Source organism: Pseudochaenichthys georgianus, chromosome 3, assembly GCF_902827115.2.
Source record: "Pseudochaenichthys georgianus chromosome 3, fPseGeo1.2, whole genome shotgun sequence".
Classification (NCBI taxonomy): Eukaryota; Metazoa; Chordata; class Actinopteri; order Perciformes; family Channichthyidae; genus Pseudochaenichthys; species Pseudochaenichthys georgianus.
The window spans coordinates 39,371,335-39,395,868 of NC_047505.1; the positions used below are offsets into that span (position 1 = coordinate 39,371,335).

Here is a 24,534-nt window from a genome sequence, read left to right on the forward strand (position 1 = left end):
GCAGCTGTTCTGTATGTACATTTTGTCAACGACTACATACTGTATGTGTGGATGCAAGTGCATGTCTATGAATGTATGCATTTATACGTGACTGTGGGTGAGAGCGTGTTTGGCCGGAGGGCAGCTGGCAGAGAGAGCTGAGCTATGGTCGCATTACACTCCGTCCTCTATAATTACCACAGTCAAACCAGGTTTAATACCGTAAAAGCCAGACTCCAGGGCAGTAAAGCACAGCGGCCTTTACAGCATCACTTCTCTCTCGAATTGGCCTCTTGCCGTGCCATGCTAGCCTCCGGTCTAGTAAGAACCAATTACTAAAAAATAAGACGTGCAGTATAGAAATTGCCAAACATCATGATTTGAGAATGTGCACCTGCCTAAAATAATATGGTATTCACAAAAAAAAGTGCATTGGCTCTCTTCTAGATAAAAGAAAAAGTTGAAAGGCTTTCAAACAAAAAGGATTCACCCAGCAGAGTTACACAAACATTTGTACAAAACAAAACGAGAAATTGTTAGCAGCGTAAGAATTACAGAATGGTCCTTTGACCATGTAGGAAGCTAGGACAGTGTCCTGATCACAAAGTAAGGATGCTGAATCCCAAAAGGACTGCTCAAACCCTTAGCATGAACTCCCTCTAATGTCGACATAAAGAGGACTTCCTTAAATATCCCATTGCACACAAATATTACAAAAACTCCGAAATAACACTTGAAATGTTACACACTTACCTTTACAGTAGCAGTACCTACTGCTAATGGCACTTTTTCTGAGGTGCATCTTTGAAGCATGCTAATAGCTGGCAGGAAACGCAAGTCCTAGTTTGAAAACATCTCTTTAAAAATATGTTGATGAAATGACTATGCCCATGAGAGCTCTTCCACCTGCATGTAGTTATTTACTATAGGTCTTGTTCCATACTATAATTGTCTTAGGTAGTCCAGAAATGTTAAGTGCAGGGACAAGAGGAACAAAGGGAAATGGGTAAAAGAGTAAACCACCATAAGCGTGCGGCACACAGCCCATTCTTCACTAAAGCTAAGAATGAAAGGAGAGAAGCAGAAAATAATGTAAAATGTATGATAGAGAAGCCAGAAGTACACAGTATGTGTTCAAGCATTGACAATTAAAATGATCAAATCCTTATTCAATCAGGCTCTGAAAATAATGATTAAAAAAGCCTATCAGGTGGCTTCACTGTTGAATACAATAAAAGGCAAAATCTCCTCGCTTTGAGAGCCTTACTCCCTTTTGTTTTCTCAAATAGTTGAATTGGCGTATACAGTATGTTTGTGCATTTCTGCGTTTTGGTGTGTGTATTATGTGATGTGTTGTATTTTTAAATCTGTGAAGTGTAATATGCACGTCAAATCAGTTTCACGCTGTGTATTGTTAAATCATATTCCCAGTGAAATAAATACAAATTAAATTATGTGGCCGGAAACGTAACAATCCCACGTCCAATCACAGCACAGCCATCTAGTTCACATATAGTTTACTATGTGTCCCCAACCTGACCTTTTGCATACACACATTTTGGTGCCAAATATTCACTGCAGGGTTCATGGATGCAGGGTTTAGAGGGACACTGCCCTCTCTGTTCCTCTTTCACCCTGTCCACTCAAGTGTATTTGGACATTTGTTTTAATGAAGGCAAGATTGCCAGGCACAATTAATGATAGGCTATCAAAGAGTTTTGTTTCACTGACATTAAAAAGGAACAACTGTTTCTGATTTGTAAACGTATACAACAGAATTTAGTCTGTAATATAACCAGCTAAAGGCACCTGTAACAATCTATTCCTGCAATCAGCTGACCTGTTGTGATAACAGACAATTTAGGCTGATTGTATCTCTTCTCAGTTTAGAGCTGATACCACCAATATAACACATGACCTTTGCTGACCCTATCCCTGAGTGCTGAGCAAATACTCACCTCTCCGCTTGGTTCTGCAGGGTGAGAAGGTCAGTATGCCTTCATCTGTCAGCTACTAACTCGATGGAAGTCTGCACCCAGACAAGCCCCAAAACCACACCTACCTTTTCAACCATCATGCATCAAAAAACAACCTTTAAGCAGTGGTGCTACGATCTTATTCACTTAAAAACTACAGTGAGCTGCCTCCACGTCATTCACTCTTTGCACTCAATGACATTCCTATTTGTACCAACACATGCGAGGAACTTCTGGCAATGCTTGATTCAATTACTCTCCTTTCCTATTTGGTAATCTCCTGCTTTTAAGACTATAGTGTCTGTTATGATCCTATTTGTCATATATTTATCAATTTGGACTGCCAACCAATGAAAACAAATCTCAGAAAAAAAAATGTTTGGGGTGAAGTACAGATATATTTGCTGGGACGAAAAATTAGCTGCATATTCTTTAAAGATCATCCCCTTAGGTTTGCTAGTTTATTTGTAACTTGCATAACAAACTCACCTGCATGCCAGGGTTGGTTTTCAGTCTTTGCCTTTTCACTTTCCTCTTTCTTTCTGCATTTCCTGCATCAAATCAAACTACATCAAAATGCAGCCTTGGTCAAAAGCAAGAAAGCTGCCAGTCAAATAATTGTAACAACCATAAATTACATTATTTATATTTAAATGCAGATAACTTAAACATATTACAGTAAAAATGAAATGTTAAAAAACTGACGGTGTGTCTTTGCTAAGGTTGTTAGGTTAAAAGGAGAAAGCCAGTTAAAAGCTAGCGAACTAACTAAGCTAGCCAAGTAAATTGGCTGGTGTTTACACATTCAGCACCAACAACCTGTACTTGACAAATGTACACAAATAGCTCATAAATTGCTTAAGGGCTGGATTACTCACCACTCACAGCAAATTTACAATGTACAGAGAGAAAACAAAAGAGTATTTACTCTATATGTGTCTGTGGCTGGTTGTTGTTGTTTCTCTAGTAGCATTAAAAAAGAGGGAACAAGGAATGGACCAAACCAAGTGTTACGAGGAGGAAGGACAGGGTATTGATAAACTATTATATCTGGTGGATGCTGATATAATCAGATTGAATATTTCTTGCTGTCACTTATAACATGACAGCATATTATGTAAGATTGTACAATTACATGTACACACATATAAACTGCAACCTCATATTGTACACTTATCGACATTACATTGATGTTAACAGACTTGTATTTGACCCTGCAACTACTGACCGTCTGTCTGTCCCAGTGGCCAACGGTGGTACTGCAGAATTTAAAAAAACTGGATTTCTCTCATAGACCACTATTATAAAACGTTTTTGTTTTTTTAAATGTATTTAAAACTGTTGTCACGTCGCCTCCAACTGCAAATAAGAATAGTCATTAATGTTGTTTGCATCATTTTTAATCCATAAATGTTTTACATTTGAAAAAAAATACCCAGAACACAGAAGAGCTATTCTTTATTTTACTGACAACCTCCCAATGTAAAGCTTATAGGATATGCAAGACCAAGTGAGTAGATAACTAATAAGAGGCAATCCAGAAAGTGAAATCACTTTTTTGACTTATGTGCTGGACACCATCATGGAGTAAGATCTAGTTCATAATACTTCCATGAAGGAGAGTTGTCCATGTGACCAATTTGTTTGAATGACCAAATATGATACTGTAACAACAACAATTAGTGCTGTGGGAGGTCTATGAAGAGCCCATAAAGTGGGAAGACAAAGAATGAAAGAATAGAACATCTCACTCATCTGCTCCATACAGGATCTCTTTATTCAGATATGGGCAAGAATGTAGTGCTGAGGGATGTTAGCGGGAAGAGGGTGATTAAAGCTTTGAGCGCTTAATCAAAAGCCACCTCCAGCAGCTTTGAAAGTAAGCTCCTTAAATACCAAAAGGATTCCCTGTGAAACCCACGGCTGTCAATCAGACTGCACCGCTGGAAGAGACCCAGCTGCAGGAACTTTAAAGAATACGTGCAATACAAACAGTTTTCACTAACCAAACATTCATACACATAGACGGGCATAACAACAGCACACACCATATGTTAAGACTTTACCACATTGCATGCTTCAAATTAACACAGTTTTAATAGAAACCCATTTTTAACCAGGCTGTGTGGCCAGCATGCTGTTATATATCTTCTATGATGAATTGATGTAAAAAAAAAATGAGACTCCTTGTTCTTCTGTTTTCCTCTGGCTGCAATTTAAATCCCATTAACCCCCTCACCTTCTCTCAGCCTCCCACTCTTCTTTTCTCCTTATTTTTCTCCAATAATTCACTTAGGATAATCTTTCTCTTCCTTTTCAACTTCACATCCAGATTTGATGTGTAATGTTGCCCTCACTCCTTCTTTCACTACATTATAAATCTTCTATTCCTTGGCGACACTGTCAAGATGCCGGCATGTTTTTCCTGTGACAGCAAATTACCTCCTTTACAGGATATGAGCCGTGCAGTGAGAACACACTCGATCTTTAAAACCAAACACACATGCACAAAACTAGCAGCATATCAACAGACAAAAACACAAGCCACAAGCCCCACACACACACACACACACACACACACACACACACACACACACACACACACACACACACACACACACACACACACACACACACACACACACACACACACACACACACACACACACACACACACACACACACACACACACACACACACACCACTTCAGGGGACATTACATTGACTTACATGCATTTCCTGGAGACTTATCCTAACCTTAACCATAACCAACACATGCCTAACCCTTACCCTAAACCTAAACCTAACCAAGTCTTCACCCTAAAATTGAGGACCTCCAATTTGTCCCCATAAGGGAGGCGAGTTCCCACACGTGACTGTGTAAACAGATTTAGGTCCCCACGAGTATAGTAATGCTAGGCCACACACACACACCCACACACACACACACACACACACACACACACACACACACACACACACACACACACACACACACACACACACACACACACACACACACAGACACTAAGCGACTGAATGATTGAACTCAGTCACAGAAACCTGCCACCGCTCGTCTAACAGGTCAACAATAATCATCCACTCAAAACAGTCAGACCACCATACAAAAATAAACACCCTATGAGAATATACACACACACACACACACACACACACACACACACACACACACACACACACACACACACGGGTGTTTAGGAGAAGTAGAGGCTTAATATGTTTGTGTTCCGAATCTGCGTAGAATTATGAAGTATTTATCTTTGCAAGGCTTGACTAATTGATTTGCTCTTTCAGTCCCTTATATTCTTGTACAAGCAGAAGACACTGTTATTTTGACTATGGAGGCTGTTGATTTAGCTATACGCCTTAATTATACACATCTATATCAAAGGAATGCAATCAATTCCAATAATTGCAACAACACAGTTATGCAGCCCTGGATCAGTTTACATGGGGCCTAAGAAATGAACCATATCATAATTTCACCATATTTTTGTTCAAGACCACAATATGCAGTTAAGATTGATCTGTTACTAGAAAGCATACATAATTAACTGCTTCTACAATTACATTGAAAGATAATTTTCTACTATTGATATTTATTGATAAAGGGGTTTAAGAATTCGACTTCAACTAACCTTACTTTACTTGCACAGCTGATTATTTTATCTTCATATGCAGAATATTATGACAGTAAAATGACTTTAAAATTGAGTGAAAACCAGTATATCCATAACAATTTCAAACTATCAGATTTATTTTACCTCCTTAAAGAACAAGTTCACATTTTTCAACATTACCCACACATGCTTATTAGCATATTAACAAGTGTTATCGGCTGTTTCGCCTTCCCATATTGTTCTTTTAGTTTAACTGAATATAAGACTTCAGCAGTCTGACTTGAGCAGTGTCTTACAGTTTTTTTATTACAAAATACTTTCACAGAAAAAGTATTGAGCTGCAGCAGAGGGATAGTAAAATAAAAAGCGAGTTCCTGAAAGATGGTTACTTTGGGAGCACACTTCACTGTTTTGACACATGGTACACCATGAGTCAGCGTTAAACTACTTTCACGGCTCTGCATCAGTTTCATAAACAACACACTCATCATGTGCAGAGTGTGTCAGAAATGAGGCACAAAGAGAGTTATTTTAAATATAGCCTTCATTGTGTTGCTTAAAAAGCACTTCAGAAGAACAAATGCAATATCTCCCATAGGCTATCCTGATCCCATTTCATTTAAATACACAAATACATGAATACAACAGTTTGAGCGACAACAAAGCCACTGACATCTGTTTTACTGAGAGTGCAAGTGAAAGATCTTCTGACCAGCAGCCCCTCCCCAGACGGCGGCTGGTGATCTATACTTAAACGCCTGTCAAAGGTCATGTTCAACATACTAATTAAACACAGCCAGGCAGCAGAACAGAGACCACGATAACCACCCATCACTTCTGTGTGTGTGTGTGTGTGTGTGTGCGTGCGTGCGTGCGTGCGCGCGCGTGCGTGCGTGTGGGAAAATCTCATACTAGTCTTCAAACATTTAATTTGTCACTGTGTTTTGGTCTTGGTATTGACTCTGAATTTGGAATATTAAAACAGAAAAAAGTATTTGAACTGGGGTATTTGTCACTTTTAAATGGCATTGAAATCTCTGTAACAATGCCTGGAGGAAGGGGGATGCTGAGCAAAAGATTGGGTCCTCAAAAAGTTGTAGCATTTATTTATCAACAAACAGACTGACCTATAGTGTAAACACACTGCTCTTTCTCTTGACCTGGAAACTCTCTAACCGTGTGCACACAACCTATGCTCTGACTGAGTTATTGCAGAAAAGGTGTACTTAAAAATACATTTTAGTTGTAAAAACATTTAAAAGACTATGTTTTGATACAGTTATTGATGTACAGCACTTTGTTCAACTCTCTTGTTTTTAAATGTGCTGTAGAAATAAAATGGATTGGATTGGAAAAGACAACTTTAAAAGAATTTCCTGATAATCTCTAAGATCCAGTCTGAAGTCACGGATATAGCTCCAGCCGGTATCTTTCTTAAGCCTTCGTATCAAATGCTTTGAGGCTCAAAAGAACGTATGATATTTGACCGGAGTTTATTCATTTGTCCGGGAATTGAAAGCTTCCAAAATACCTGGAACGGCACCAATTGTTTCTAAAAGAAAACTATCCTTGGTGTGCAGCTTTGTGTAACATGATAAACTACAATCAAACAACAATAGAATACAAAGGAATAGAAAAGGAAAGAACAATTAGTGTATGTTTATCTTTGTACTGTCCCTTCCACCAGGCACACAGAGTGCTGGGGAACCAGATGGACCCTCCCTCTTGACAGCCCAAACCCCAGTGATGACAGAACCTCTCAAGTATACAGCGTGACATTAGAGGACAAAGCACCTGTTCCCGAGCAGCACTTTCACACCTCCCCTTCCTCACAGAAACACACACTGGCACTCTCTCAGCCATGAGGTCACTGTCTCACCCAGGCCAAAACTGGCTGTGCCACCTGCAACCATACCATTCCAAAATGATCACTCGAAACCTAGCCTGCCCAGACTCCCCTCTCACCCACCCACTCTTCAATGCGTAAATCTTGACAGGCAGAAAGAGCTGGTCCCAAAAGTATACTCTTTATCACGAGTATCCCCTCACATACTTATTTTATAACAAATACTGAAGTCTGGAGACCATAAGATTATCCGCCACTCAAATGGTTCTTTAAAAAGACAGAAAAGACGTAGACAACTCAAGACAGCTGGTGTGAGTGTGCAGCGACTGAGGTTGCTACTGAGGGTGAATGGCATTCACAGATGTTTTTAGATGTCCTGCATGGCTGGACAGTTAGTGTCTGTTTGCATGAGAGAGCTGTTCACAGAGACAATTGTCTGTCTATGCTCCTCATCTCTTCATCAACACATCATCATCCTCGTTTGCCCAGCACTTGTCCCAGATATAACCCAAAACACTTCTTTTTTTTACTATAGGAAAAGAAGGGTTGAGCACGACAGGGATTGTATGTGTGTTGTTGAAAGACGAGTGAGAAGAAACCAACATTTGGAGACAGAAAAAAGCAAGAAAGTTAATGATGACAGAATGATCTCTCTTCAGAGGAAGTGTGTGAATGTACTGTTCACTGAGCTGGCCCATCTGGACCACCTATGCAAGTATCTTTACTCATCAGAATCACTTATTCTAATGATGACATGTTGCATTTTCTCAAGAATATGAATGAGAACCATTAAAATGGATGTAAAGTACGAAGTCTTGAAACACACATCACTGCCACAGCATATGTTTTGACATGAAAAGGGAAAGTAATGAAAGTTTCTTATTGGAGCTTTATTAATCTTAGTATCATGGGTATTTCCCTCCCAAATCTTACTTGGAAACCAATGGAATCATGAATAAGGCAATAGATAAATAGGCATGTGTTCTAAACGTTATATTGATAAAGATCAAAATATTATATTGAGATTAATATTACAAACATAAAAACTTAAACTGAACACTTGATAAAGCTGATGTATTTGAAGGAAATTAAGTGTATACATGCTAATATAACGAATTAGCAGACCATTCTTTTGCATAAGTGTTATGATTATTGTCATCACAATACGTATTGTATGGGAACTCTAGATTTGCTTTAAACAAACTTCATTGAAAATATTCTTTAAGATCTTCAACATGCTCAAACCAAAACAAACTGTTCAGCACGGGGTGGGACATACTCAGTCATGCTTACCAAAATAAACACACTCACACACACATGGACACACACACATGGACACAGCAAACACACGGCTGGCCTTGGCAGTCAGATCCCCATAGTTTTCCTCTGGTGTTTAGAGAAGTAAGTTTTGATGAAAGTGTCTCATCATCATTGTTCAGCCAAGTTGTGTCATCCACCCCAACTAAGCCTTTCATTTTCAAGCCACAAACAAGAACACACACACACACACACACACACACACACACACACACACACACACACACACACACACACACACACACACACAGTCAAAAGCACCATCTGCATCACAGTGATTTTCAATTCTTTATCACAGATATTCCACTATGCAAAGTGTTAAACTCATCCCTTGCCATGTGACTCAGAGGTCATATCAGGGCAAACACAGTCTGCGCTGCACTGTGGGAATGCAGAGGGGATTCAAAGGTGATGGGAGACTTTAACCAAGCTTGTCATTGCATTTAGACACATTTGAGGACAATTGGAAAACATAAACTTTTAGCATGTGCTTACCTTATGTCTAGTCTGTAGCAAGGCTGATTCTGGTTCTCTCTTCTCCCCGTCTGAAGATCCATGTCCAAGCCTATCCCTGTCCTGCTGCATGCTCTGTCCCACCTGCACCATGGCCTTACATTCCACACATGCGCCAATCACCAACCTCCTCCCATCATCCACCAGGAGCGTGCGTGTGTTGCGAGGTGCGTACAGGAAGACAGGTAGCCTGGCCACAGTGACGGCGCACAGCCTACCCTTCCTGTGCTGCTCCTTCCTGCAGAAGAAACACACAAAAGCCTCACAGCTGTACTGGCGTGCCCATGGAGAGCTCGGAGGTTGCGGGTTGGCACTGGATAAACTAGAGGTAGAAGGAGTGGAGGGACCCTGGCCCTTACTCTCATGTTGGGCCCACTGGGAGTGTAGGTCATGATAGCAGAGATTACAAGCTGACACCAGGCCTGTGGCGTCAACTGGCTTGGCCCGTGGTGCAGGAGGATGGACTGTGAGGAAGGGGAAGAAAGGCTCCCTCTCCCCACAACGCCCAGGCGGGTTGACATGGAGCTGGTACTCTCCACCTGTGCAGAGCTCGCCTCCACACAGGTAACACACTGACATGGAGCTGCAGGGGCGAGAGGCCACAGCTGTCTGGGAATGAGCCGGACCAGAGCCCTCAATTGCCATGGCAGCGTGGTACCTGACTAGGAAGGAGCTGACAGACGTGATGAGGTCTTCACTGAGGCTGAGTCGATATGCCCCCCAGATCTCTTCCAGGATCAAATGGCACTGTGGGCAACAGTGCACACGGCCATTCCTCACCCCCTGGGCATTAGGTGGGCAGGGCAACATGTTGATGAAAGGAAAATACATTGCACCCCGGGATTTGCCAACACCAGCCTGTGCATATGCCACCCTCATATCTCCTGCACAGTCCTGACCACAGAGGAAACAGGCCTCGTGGGAAGCCATGGGTTCATTATTACACTCTATGGACTCTGAGGAAGTTAGTTGGGAAGGCTGGAGAGAACTGGTGTCGTGGTTGAGGGGGACTACATACAAACGTTGAAGGACAGGCACATCCGCCAGCTGGAAGCTCTGCCACTGCTGCATGAGAGAAGTGTGACAGCTGCCACACACCAAGGTTGTACCCGCTGGACTGATGGGTACTGCACCCCGGGGAGGGGAGTGAAGCCACAGGAAGGGGAAGAAGGGCTCGCCCTGTGCCCTCTCCTGTTTCTGAACACTGACTTTGAAACGGCCATCAGGTCTGAGCCCAGTGCCACAGACAAAGCACACACACTCCTCTGCACAGGTGTCCACAGTGGGGTGTGACTTTCTAACTGAAAGGTTTTTGACATGTCTAAACTTTGCTGTAGTGCTTGTCTTTCTCTCATACATGTCTACATCATCATCACTTGTAATGTTAATCTCATCTTCATCAGAGCTGTCAGAGGTATTCTTCCTGGGAACAGCCATGTTACATTTAGTGGTGACAGCAGTGGTGCCAACTGATGACAGAGCAGTGTCGGGGTGATCCTCTGTCCTTCCTCGGTACAGCAGGGATGTATGTCTGGACGAGGCACAGCTGCTGTCGACAACACGCTGATTCTGACGCGGCTCTGCGTGTCTGACATTCCCCTCCTCAAACCATCGCCTGTTGCGCATAATGACCCCGTTGTCTTGCACAGGTGTGTCAGGGAAGGGACTGTCATAGCATCGCTGAGGGAATATCTCCTGGGATTTAGCCAGGGATTCTGATGATTGACAGACATTATTTATAATTTTAGCACCGCGCCTCGCCGGCAGAACACTCTCCGCTTGTGGCGATCCCTGCGCCCCATAAACACCCACCGGGTAGCGCATTGCCCGTTGTGAATCTGGACTGTTTTTAACACTGATGACATTGTTCTTCTTGTTACTGTCTCTTGGCGATTTGCCAGATTCTCTCATGCACTTGTCTTTGCTCATACTGGCTCTGTCGACTAAATCCATCTCCTGGTCTGACATGTTCTCGTTGTCAGAAAAAGAAGAGAAATCAGAGTCTGCGCCCCCACTGATTCTCCTCTCCAGGTCATAGGAAAGGTTCCACTCCTGTGGGACCCGGCGAGAGTCGCACTGATAGGGTCGTTTCAGCCAGTACATGCGCTTCTCAATGGGCGTCCTGCTCCGCTCGAAAGAGTTCCACTGCTCGGACAGAAAAAAGTGGCACACCGCGCAAACCAGCGTATGTCCATCCGGGCTCAGTTCACACGCACCCGGGGCTGGCTCCTGATTTTGTAGGAAAGGGAAAAACGGAAGCCTCTCCTTTTGATATGTCACTTGTAGCCTCAATTCCTTCCCTGACGTAACTCCGCTTCCACATATAAAACAGTGAACCAGTCCCCCTAATCCATTCCGGTCAGTCATGGAAGTGTTGCCGGGCAATAGGCTGTCCTCCTCGGGCATAGCTGCAGCCATGAGTCGGTGTTTCCGAGATAAGGCTGCCAGTTCGATGTCACAGGAGGAGTTCATCGTTTTTAAACATCCAAGACTACGCTACATGACAAGACGTCAACAGTCAAGTTATGCGTATGATTAACACTTATCTGCAGCTCAGGAAACCATAATCAAAGTTACTCACTGGGTGATAAGATACACGATAGTCCATTGAAACGACAGCATACAGCGAAAGCAGAAAACTGTTTGTCTTTCATGGACACCACCGAAAAAGTAAAAACAGTCCAGGCTAATTGAAGTCTGTAATCCGCATGTTTGCACTTTAAATCCGTAGGTAGGCTATATGACTTGGGATCACGGGTCGCCTCTCGAGCGAACTTTCTGCCTGCGCGCAGCAAACTTTGGCTGCGGACTCGCTCACACTGTACAGAGCGCCATCCCCGATTCATGGGACCCGCTTCGACACCCCAAAGACAACCTCCACCCCCTGCCAGCCCCCAGTAATAATTGTACAGAGATTATGAGCACACACTCCCGCAGTCACTGCCCATTCTTCTAAGTGCAGGATTTCCACTGTATAACAGGGGCGTGAATTGGATAAACAGACTCCCACCATGCATGTTACCAACTGCAGGCAAACATTTGTGACTCATTAGCCTGTATCAATTAATACTAGACACTTTAGGACGACTGTTAATGAGTTTTCGCACACTTTAAAAAAAGGTTTACATATTTCTGGTTATTTTAGTTTTGTCATTTTCAGCATATTAATTGGGCTTACTCTGCATGTTAGAAAAATAAGAAGCAACACTGCAACACAGTGTCAAGCCACATGAGACACAGATATTGATATTACCAATATTCATCCCTCAGGCAACACATTTACAAAGCCTACAGAGCTCTGTTTCGAGTTAACAGTTAAGTAATTTCCTCAAATATGAAAAAAAACCACACAAAATATTCAATTGTGTAACTATAACTTGTGCGGGCAGCTGTATTTTGATGTGTGTTATTGATGACAGGTCAAAGTTCAACCTTAGTCAGTTTCCTGGCATGAGTACAAAATATCATTCCCAAACATCAAAAGCTCTTTTTTTAAGTAACTTCAGAGAATGGATACAAGAACATTTAAAAGCACTGAATATCCAACCATACTTGGGTCAGTCTCTTAAAAAGTGGTCTGATAATAGGGCCCAGCTGTACATCAGAGCAGGCTTTCCTTAACAGAGTGTCTGTGAGAAAAGGGAGAAGGCCAATAAGAGCTGAAGGAGCTTCTTTATCGTTGGGTTGGGAGAGACAGTATTCCAGGGGCTTCACAATTTGAAAAGAGAAATCCACTTTTGAGAGAAACCTATGAATTTCTCTGGCCTTAGAAAACTAAATGGCATTTTTGCCAGCTTATTTAATATGTAGGACAAGCGCAGCACGTCTGCAGAAACAATTATCTATGTATCAATCGATCTGGCAGCATGTTGGTCTGTTTTTGTGTGTTATGATGTTCAGAATCTGGTCTTTAAGGAAGGTGAGAAAGAGAGGCATGTAAAGAAAGGCTGGCAACACAGTGGATATCCTCCTCACGCCATGCACACATATACATTATTAACAACCATACCCTACTTCCCTCCTATTACCGAACTCCAATATCTTTGACCAAGACAAGACAGCAAGTTGAGTAATCAACCCTTAAATATTTACGTCATCACGCGCATAAACATTTATGTCTGTCCGCTCCACTGTGTGTGGCCCCTGGCCTCCTCTACTGTCTATTGACTCAATGATGTCAGAGAGTCAGGGACTACCTCTACCTTAATACCTCTGCATTTCACCCTGATACCCTCTTCATCATATATGTCCCCTGAAGACAAATTACATTTCCTCTTCAGCCGTCCAACCTATAACTTAAAATGACACTGCCAAGCTTCACTTTTACTTCTTGCACCCCCAAGATTCTCTTCAGCATGGCAACCAAGAAACATCACACAAAAAGACATTCCTGAGTGATGCTGACTTGTTTCTACTGACAATTGCGAAGTGGGGGGAGGGGGAGTAAATATACAGTATATGTTTTAGACTAGTTATTCTAATTAACATATCCATAGTGCATATTCTAAGAACCTGTCAAAGACATACACAAAACATAGGAAAAAGCACTGATGATGTCCAGCTAAAAGTTTCAACACTGACACGTGGTGTTCAATCTTAGTACTGCATCATTTGGGAGATCCCCATATGCACCAGACAGACTGCAAGGGGCTCATGTGGGCATATCACAGTCAGGCAGAAGAAAGAATGAAGGAGAGCAAGAAAGCAAATGCTATTAGGGGAAAGAAAACTAGAGAAAGCTGTAGCTAAAAATAATCATATTTATTTTCCCCTCTCCTTCTTTTATTTGTCTTACTTTCTCCGTGCAGTGGTTCTCTAAGAGCAATGCAAGTCTGAGGTTCAGAAGGTGATAAGGCTGAAACAAATAAATAAAATCTGTATTTTCCGCAAAACGTCTACATCAATCTACAGATTCAAACCTCTTGTGAAATACTGGCTACTTTGACCTCTTACAGCCTCCACACTTCATAATATGGCCATCAGCTGTGATGTAGGACTGCTCATATGGTGTACATTATACTTGTCATGTACACTTTGTCTCTATGCACTTATGTTCATATATTTAGTATCAGAATAATTGCCTAGTACCTAGAGGCAGGTCATACAATGTTCATTCTTCTGTTCATGTTAATGAAAAACTAGCAACAAATATTACATTTCTATACTCACTTCAAGACCCACGATGCAACACTTGTGCTTTACACCGTAACACATGAATATGGAGATTTTGACTTAATCTCTGAAACTGTGTTCAGTCCCTGGCAGATGCTTTAATGTGCATGTGTGTAAAAATGATCTGTGCACATTCCCTGCTGCCGTTATGTAGGTCTCATGTGATTGAGATGACCGCCGTATTGCTCTTCATACTCTGTATGGAAATTGCTCTGCTCTGACAGACCCTCAGGCTGGGGAGAGTGGAAAGGGAGATGGGATTGAGGGGGGACTGGGATGTGTGTGCGTGTGTGTGTGTGTGTGTGTGTGTGTGTGTGTGTGTGTGTGTGTGTGTGTGTGTGTGTGTGTGTGTGTGTGTGTGTGTGTGTGTGTGTGTGTGTGTGTGTGTGTGTGTGTGTGTGTGTGTGTGTGTGTGTGTGTGTGTGTGTGTGTGTGTGTGTGTGTGTGTGTGTGTGTGTTGAGATGGGGTTAGCGAGGGGAGAAAGTGGGAGGGTGATCTGAATAAAATCCTCTTGTTGAGTAGTGTAGACCCTCAAGGAGTTTTAAAACAAGGTGATGACAGGGGCAGGTAGAGGGCAAAGACTCTACACTGTGTGTGAGTGTGTGTGGTTCTAGGTGTGTGTAATAGTAAGACGTCCCACCCAATGTCCTGCAGGCTGTCTGTTTCAATTTCCATAGACAATTGGAGGACAGTGGAGTGTCCTCAGCAGATTAAGCACTCCTGCCTCTTCTATTTTACAGCTCTAAAATATAACCCACCGCATCACATTCTTATTATTTTTCATCTAAGGCACACAGCAGTCTTTTAAGTCTTAGAAAATAGGCTGGAAATAAGTTGTGGAGCTGTGTCGTATTATTTCTGGTGCTACCTTTAATAACTCTTAGAACCTGTTTCAAGTGAGGGTCATGTAACATTCTTTACATGTTGAGTTCAGATGCTTCCATTGGGCGGAGGTTTAGACCCCCCTCAAAGGTAGCGCTAATAGATACAGATAGCTCTTTCTCCCATCTGTTTTAGTTTTTTTAAACAAACTATAACTCCGGATGTCATGTCATTACGTCTTCTCTTTCCATGATTTATGGTGACAGTGCAGGAGGTATGGATCTTGTGCTGTGTTTTATATGATGTGTTTTATGATATGAATGATGCATTATATGCTTTTGTAATTGATTATTGTCTTTAAAGCAAATTTCCCCTCTGGGACATTTTGAATCTTGAATTGTATGCTGCACATGATGCATTGCTGGAAGCGTTGATTTCTGTATTAACTTTAACTTTGTCACACTCCCTGAACAAACTTGTGATCATAGCACCTAAGCATTTAAAAAAAAAAATCCAGCATTTGTTTGTGAATGCACAAACGGCACATTCACATAAAATGCTCAAAGGTTTAGCCTGCGTATCATGTTTTCTGATACTTAAGGCTTGTGACAGATACTGCACGTTATAAATACACCTGATTCCTCCATAGGTAATATACTACAATGGACTCTCTGTAGTCAAAGATCACCATATGTGCATGTGCAGTGCAAGCATAAAGTATGTCATCCTTTATGTGTCTGGGCTTTCAAGACCATCTGGGAGGAATTATTTGACCGTTGCACCAGAGGACTCCAAACTTCAGCACAGTGATCTCCTGGGATCTGAACATGTCAGTAGGTGTGAGAGAGAATATAGGTATAGTGTACTTATAAGAAAAAGTACTTTTTTCAAACAGGGTGAGTGCCATTCCAGAGTTTTAGCAAAGGAAAAAAAAGTATTGGCTGTGTATAACACAGAAGATTATTGTAAACATCCTAAATATACATCAACAGAAGTGATATTGTGCAGAAGCACATTGTCAAAATGTAAAAATAATTTACAAAACAAGGAAACCTAGACAGAGCTAAGATGTAACAGCCTGCATGTATGCCAACAGCTATGATGGTTAGGTTCAGTGCTAAAACACAACTAAGCAAGTTAAGGCCATATTTAGTTCTCAAAGACTACTCAGCAAAGCTAGCATTAAGATACGTTCTTGGTGTTTATCTAAAACTCTTTTCTCAGATCAAATTGATTTTACGTCCTCAGATTGATTAACAATGACAGGTACACTAACACATCTCTGTGTCTCCAGCAGCCTCTAACCTCTGCTTCATTAACAGCTTAACAGCCCTTCCACTCTCCTGTTAATACAGCTTGATCTGCTCTTTCTGTCACATCTTCTGCTTCACAAAAGTTCATGTTCACCTAACACAGATGTTTTCTCTCATTTTTGCCTGATTAGCCCAATCCCCGAGGACTGATTAGACTCAATCAAACCGGCAAGATTGATATGTCTGTTGACTTTGTGGTCACTCAGTGCCTTCCTTTCCTCTCCTCTTCACTCCTCTTCCCCGTTTCCTCCCTTTCCTTCTATTGTACTCCCGTTGCTCTACTACTCCTCTTGTGTCTCAATATAACTCTGTTGATGAAGATTTCAACATACTTGTAGAAATATTTCTTATTCCTTTTAAGTATTTGATGTAGACATTGCTGTAGTAATTGCTTATGTGTAAGTCTTATGATTAGTGTGCTAATTGATCTTCTTGGTCAGCCTTTTTCTTACATCGATCATGTCAAAAGGTCTGCTGTGAAAAAGGCCGACACACTCTTTGTGTGATAACATTTTAATGGCTATTGTGTTTATTGACGTTGAAAAGCAGCTGTTACCTTATGAGGCTAGAAATAACATCCATGCTTAGCTGCCAACCACTGCTCTGCATCCTGGGAGGCAGGAAGTTGGGTGAACGAGGTCATTCCAGGAAAGGTGACACAGGAAGTAAACCGAGCCAAAGTGTCAGCAGTTCAGTTCCTTGATGAAGAGTCATCACAGAGGCTGAGAAACAAATCATACATCATTCATCACTCACTGAAAAAAGAAATACAAAATAACCTAGCGCCAAGGTTGTGTGAGGTATTAAGGAGGACTTTGTTAAAGTAACAATTGTAACAACATGCACGTTCAAATCATTGTCGAAAAATATGAAAGTATCCAGTTCTATCAGAAGCAATTATGCATGACTCACCCCAACACACACACACACACACACACACACACACACACACACACACGCACGCACGCACGCACGCACGCACAGACACACACACACACACACACACACACACACACACACACACACACACACACACACACACACACACACACACACACACACACACACACACACACTCTGGAGAAAAGCCTGGATTTTCTCCTTGTTGTTTATTTATTCATTTATTTCTGCAGGATCTCTTCCCTCCAAGGTCAAAGGTGCAACAAAGGAATGTGTTTCCCCCGAAAAAGGAAAAACTAGCATGTCCAGCTCATACAGTGTAGAGTGGGCCACAGTTCATTTAGTTTTCTGGACCCTATACCATCCTGCTTAAATTGGCATTCCACAAAATGAAATGCAATTCTCTATAAGGTAGTAAAGCTGTGGCCTCAACTTCAAGGCAAACACTTCAATCATTAATTTAAACTCTTTTTTTGAATCCTTTCTTCAGTGAAATCATCTTCGGTAAGATTTATTTCCACTTCTTGTGTCTGTAAACATGTTGTTAAAGATAAATGCAAACTAGAGAGACTGTACTCTATCACAGATTAATATAGTCATTGGACATGTGTGGGTCAGAGTGCTTCCACTTTCCCTTAGCTGACCCCATCACAGCTGTAGTTGACCTCTTAACTCGTTCCCAGAGAGGCATAGTCTGGTTGGAGCCTGTGTGTGTCCTCATAAAGTTGACCTAATCTGCTTTCACCTGTACTTGTCAGTCAGTCACGAGGCCCCTCCCAGGCCTGAGGCTCCGGGCCCCTCCCATCAGAGACCTTGAAGAGTCTTGACATACTTCTGATGAACATTCCTCCCCTCTCAGGTCACAGAGACCCAACGGAAGAAGAAGAGAACATAATGGGCAGGAGGGGGGGGACAAGGAGAGAACAAGAAACCAGAAGAGAGAGACAGAAAGAAGGAGAGGATGTGTGGAGAAGTGAGGACGAGTGATAAGAGGCCCTTCCTCTTGTGTTTCCCTGCTGGGTCATCAGTGATCGGCTTGGCACTGGAGATCCTGGACACCTGTTCTCTGCAGCAGATGTTAGCAAACTATCTCTCACTCTGTCATCCATCTCTAGGTTACAGTATGATGTCCTGCTTGAAATGCAGTCAGCAACTTTGGAGACACAATTTTGGAAAACTGTTTCACTTGACCTTGTTTAACCCAAAAGTTAAAAAAAAGTTTGAATTTTGCAGGATGTAGATGAAGATGAAATGGGAAATAAGTGAAATCACAAAACACACACACACACGCGCGCGCATGCACACACTTTTTAGCAGAGGAAGCCTCAATCTTCTGAACCTCCTCCTCCTTCCTTCTGCTCTCTTTGACACATCACCGTCTTCCGCATTTGCAGCGACAGCTTATAACCAACAACTAATGGTGAGGATGAAAACACAGGACATCAGGGGCGAGAGGAAAAGGCCAGCCGAATCCGGTGATGGTGCTGCTCGTAAAGAGACGCCTGGAATAATGGGAAAGGAATGTAGTGTAACGACTCCCCTGGGACATCCAGCCGAAGGCCCTCTGGCTCGAGAACAACAAACGGGAACGCTTAAGGCGCACAGGGTGCACACATAAGGGCTTTAACAGCACCCCCCCCCCTGCCCCATTCACGCACATACACTCATAGATCCACACAAACACACACTCACAAACCCCCCCCCCCCCCCCCCCACACACACACCACCCCCTTCCTGTGCCGACCTACTGGAGTCGGCTGTTGTTGTTGGCTGCCTGCCACCTTCGGAAGAAGCGCGCCCTCAGCCTCTCCCCCTCTCCCCCTCTCTTTACTCCCTTCTTCCCTCCCTCTCTCACTTTGGAGCAAGCTGCCAGGGAAATGCTGATGACATGACATCTTCAGAGAGGTCCCTAGAAAGAGTGATTACCGCCCACCCTCGTCTATATCAAATAATCCAACACACTCTCACTCCCTAAGCGTCCAATAGCGACGTTTGGTCAGTGTCCGTGGCGTCCAATTGTGACGCTCCTAGGCTCCTTCAGCGTCATAAAGAGACGCAAATAGCTTTCAACTGATTGCAATGTATTCCCATCTGCGTCGGGATTTGACGCTCATGGAAGCACGGCATTCGTTTATGTCGGCTGCCCTTAAAGGTAATGTGAGCGTCCATTCCCAGGAGTAAAGGATGGCAGAAGACACTACACTACCCAGAATCCCCAGCTATCGTTTGGACTACACCATGTGCTCTTGACAAACCCCGTGATAGTCCTCAAGCTCTGTGATTGGAGAGTGTGCTCCGAGGGTTAAGCCGATTCTCGAACAGCACTTGAAATGGGATGGAACCACGGCAGACTGTCCAAAACTGGATTTGAACGGGTCCACCGCGTCCCCCCTCCCCCACCCCGTCCCCAGAACTACACATGCTGGCTATTCTGTTTCGCAACATGTTCTCTATGGCACGTCTCTACTGGGAGTTGTAGTTTTAAAAGACGTTTTCGTATTTCCCATAATAAGAAGTTGCCAGTATTAAACTGTGTACATCCCTGGAGGTTTAGGGGAAAGGAAACACTCACATTTAAAAAATATAATTAATAAATGGGTGAAAATTGCTTGTGCCCATTATGGGCAGTATTACTATATATACCCACATGCCAGCTAAGGTCAGAAGAGCTTTATTTAACAGCTGGTCTTATGTGTGTGACCCCTGTGATAACATTACATTACATTAATTGATAAGCCTGAAACATGCACTTGTCAAGGTTCAGAGGCACATTGTGCAAATATGGCAGTAGCCATCGATCAGCTTAAGATAAGATATACTTTATTGATCCCAAGTTGGAACATTTGCGTTACATCAGCATGTGTAACAGTTAAATATGCAGTTGTGTTTATTTGAAAATCATTTAGTATAATCACATAAATTCTGTATTTTATATTCAACAATTCTGTGTTCTTTATTGATTGATTGTTCAATACCTGACAAGGCCGGAGATGAAATATCTACATACATCTATAAGAGTATAATACATTATGTATAATATCAGTTAAAATAAGTGCTTCAACATAGTTAACATTGCTGGAGGTATGCACAAATATTGATAGATGTCTTGTAATGCATTATTGAGGAACCTGCAACCCAAGTTTTTCATTCAGTGCAGAACTACACCACAGTTGTGTAGGCCTATATGATATGTCAATAAACCTTAGAAAATCTTGAAATCTTGAAAGGGATGTGCAAAATAGTCATTACATACAGTCTTTAATTAACAATTAGTAGAGAATAACGAGTAATGAATATACTTTATAGGGATCGTATTAATATCTAATAATAAAAATATTGAAATTCAATAACATGCTTTAACCACCAGGTGTCCCTTTATATCAACTGTGCACCTTTATGGTGTAAATACAGCCTATCTACCAATTGGATCAAATATAAAAGTGAACCGAATTAGTGTTGATACTGCAAGGAGACGCATTGTGTGAAAAGAAATGTAAGATGTTGTTTAATGGCTGATATATTTATGATCCACGTCACGTTTTCAGTTCCTCATGTTTGTCTTCTCATCAGGGCTCTATAAATACAGAACTACGGCAGATATGTAATATGTAATGCAGCCGAACCGTGTATTACAATGCCGGTATGTGATGACTTTCAAAGAGAAAAGCAAGCACACTCGGAATAAGGTATTATTATTATTTCGGTCTGTTTCCGGTATTTGTTAATGACGGTGTGCTGTGAGATTTGAGACTGGAATTGCACAGGGGGGAAATAACGTAGGCTATCTTTAGATGCGGATTTTGTTAAACTAATATGTTTAGGCTGTGGACCAACACTATACATTGACGGGGAGGGGGTAGCAATAAAGATAACACCATTAAACAGTTACACAACATAACAGAAATAATATCGATAGCAGCGTCCCTAGCAACCACCTTGGTAACAATGAAAACGTCGCGATTTCCTGAAGTAATCTTCGTAATAACTAGCAAACTAAAGATCATGTACATCCACTGCACACATAATCTGAAATAACAACTCATATTTGTCGCATCAAATGACATCAAAACGCATTTTAATGGCCAAACTAACTTTAAAATAGGCATTTTACAACTAGAATAAAACGAAGTTCGGCCATGTTTTCTTTTTCTGCAGGGAGACATTTGAAGATCACGTGACATAGACCAGCCATCGGAATGAATGGTGAAAAAAACGGGGTTTGTCAAACAGAGCACATGGTGTAGGCCAAACGATAGCTGGGAATTCTGGGTAGTGTAGTGTCTTCTGCCATCCTTTACTCAGAAAACATATTTGTTTCTCCGAATCGAAGGGGAAAAATACAGAAGCATTGTACACAATTTAAACCAATCAATGTTGTGTAATTAACAAGGATAATCTGGTGTTTTCTGGTCGATGAGTAGTGCAGATATTACTGTAAAATCAATCGACAGTAAGAGGAGTACTTACTTCCGGGTGTAAAATTCTCCGTTATCCAATGGGAATGGATGCTCACATTGCCTTTAAGGGCAGCCGGCATAAACGAATGCCGTGCTTCCATGAGCGTCAAATCCCGACGCAGATGGGAATACATTGCAATCAGTTGAAAGCTATTTGCGTTCCTTTATGACGCTGAAGGAGCCTAGGAGCGTCACAATTGGACGCCACGGACACTGACCAAACGTCGCTATTGGACGCTTAGGGAGTGAGAGTGTGTTGAATAATCCTATTCTTTGTCTACCACCCCACCTTAGAGTCTATTCAGCACTCAATATCCACCACATCTACCAGGCTGTCACCTTGCTGTCTCCATCTCCTATCACCCTTCTGTGTGTGTGTGTGTGTGTGTGTGTGTGTGTGTGTGTGTGTGTGTGTGTGTGTGTGTGTGTGTGCGTGCGTGCGCGCGCGCGTGTGTGTGTGGTCATGTATTTCTCTTTATATTAGCAGCTAGATCACTTGTCCTCTGACCCAGTGAGGAGCAAATACATTTATTGTCAACCCCTGGCAAACGCATTTCCTCACATGCAGTCGCAGCTGTCAAGAGCGAGCGTTTCCTTCTCAGGTTCTGCCCTTTAACCCGTGTAATCATAGGCGGCTCGTGAGGCTCAGGTTTGGGAAGGCTAAATAACTTGTTTTACCTGATGCTACCCGGCCGCCTCCGGCGTCTATAGAAAAGAGATCAACTCTGAGTTGAACTCAGTGAAAGCACTGCATGCTCAGTGTGCGGAGTTTAAATATATCAAGTCATATTACAGGATAAAGAAAATATTGTTTAAACTGCCATATGCACAGAAGACGCCGACGTGTCGCACGCCACTTATCATTCATATCACATCATCAATCAGATCATCGATCATATCATAATGTATCATATTTCCTTATCTGAGTCAGCTTCTCGAGCCGTATCTGGCCGTGCAACACTTACATTGTCACATTATGGAAGCCCATTTCCGCCACTTGAAAAAAATAAAATCCCCATGAAAAGTCATAATTATGAGATAAAAAAGTCGAAATTATGAGATAAAAAGTCATAATTATGAGATAAGAAAGTCGAAATTATGAGATAAAAAGTCATAATTATGAGATAAGAAAGTCGAAATAATGAGATAAAAAGTCATAATTATGAGATAAGAAAGTCGAAATAATGAGATAAAAAGTCATAATAATGAGATAAAAAGTCATAATTATGAGATAAAAAGTCATAATTATGAGATAAGAAAGTCGAAATAATGAGATAGAAAGTCATAATTATGAGATAAGAAGTGTGCATGCGCTGCAGTGGCGCTGTCTTTAAAGGTCCCTTCATCACCTTGCTGCTCTCCACCATGCAAACAGCATCTATAATAGTAATAATAGTCCTAAATAAGGTAACTATTACAGGTGACTTTTGTAAATGTTAGATGTTACATATAGCCTATATTGCAGCTAAACTACAACAATGCAGTTCATAGCTTTGACATTACCTGTTATGAACTATAATATATATGCCTATAGTTTTGTGGTAACGTTCACGCCACTAATGACAATAGTGTAGGCATACTGCTGCTGTGAGTTGCTCTAACTCTAACCCGTGAACGTTACCACAAAACTATAGGCATATATATTATATTCATAACAGGTAATGTCAAAGCTATGAACTGCATTGTTGTAGTGTAGCTGCAATATAGGCTATATTTAACATCTAACATTTACAAAAGTCACCTGTAATAGTTACCTTATTTAGGACTAGATGCTAGGGATGTGCATCTCCATCACTGAGGCCGATGCGATGCGCATCTCGATACGTTGCCACGATACGATACATTAACGATACATTTGAAACACCAGGTGATACGATACGATACGATTCACCCCTGTTGCGATACAGTTCGATACGATTTGATTCAATATTATGCGATACGATGCGATTCAACACAATGCAAAAATAATGATACTTCAATTTGGTACGACAGAGGATTTTTGTTTTATTCCTTATATGCAGCAAATCATACATTAACAAAAAAGTGCTTTACATATTTGGTACTGCACCTCCCATCATGCCGTTTATTTTTTTAACTTTAAAAGCTCTCCAGAGTAGGCTACAGTACAATTGTATAACACCTCACAGTTAAACAATGTAAGGATGCATTGCTCATGATTAACAATGTGCAAATAACAGCTACCATGGTGCAATGCCCATACAGCTGCCAGCCTGATGTGCTTAACACTCATTCATAGGCTGACTCACCAGTGAGCAGAAAGCAGTGGGTTCTATAGGAACAATAAAGAATACAAATAACCTTTCACAAACAGGTATTTCATAACTGCTTACAGTAAGGAAGACATTTAAATTATTATTGACCGTCACAGGCTGCTGTAAACTAAACACCACTCTCTCTGACCGAACACCTCACTGAGTGATTTAACTCATATGTCTAACTTTCAGGTTTCTCTTTTCAGCCGCAGACCCCATGTCGCCTCTTTATGTGCGTCGCTAAGTTCCTCGTACTACGTGTGTACTTTAAAGCGGCTCGGCATCGTTTACAATTTGCGAGCGATTTTTCAAGTTGACTGTAG

The 24,534-nt window shown here is 41.8% G+C and overlaps 1 protein-coding gene across 2 annotated transcripts in view; it reads right to left on the minus strand.

The window, feature by feature from the left end:
* gse1b (Gse1 coiled-coil protein b) overlaps positions 1-12,096 on the minus strand; it is a 183,046-nt gene extending 170,950 nt beyond the window's left edge. For both annotated transcript variants that reach the window (XM_034074711.1, XM_034074704.1), the window contains exon 1: positions 9,256-12,096. In XM_034074711.1, the coding sequence (XP_033930602.1) occupies positions 9,256-11,745 (2,490 nt within the window). In that variant the 5' untranslated portion in view covers positions 11,746-12,096. The remainder of the gene's footprint in view (positions 1-9,255) is intronic.
* Positions 12,097-24,534: the final 12,438 nt, after the last annotated feature.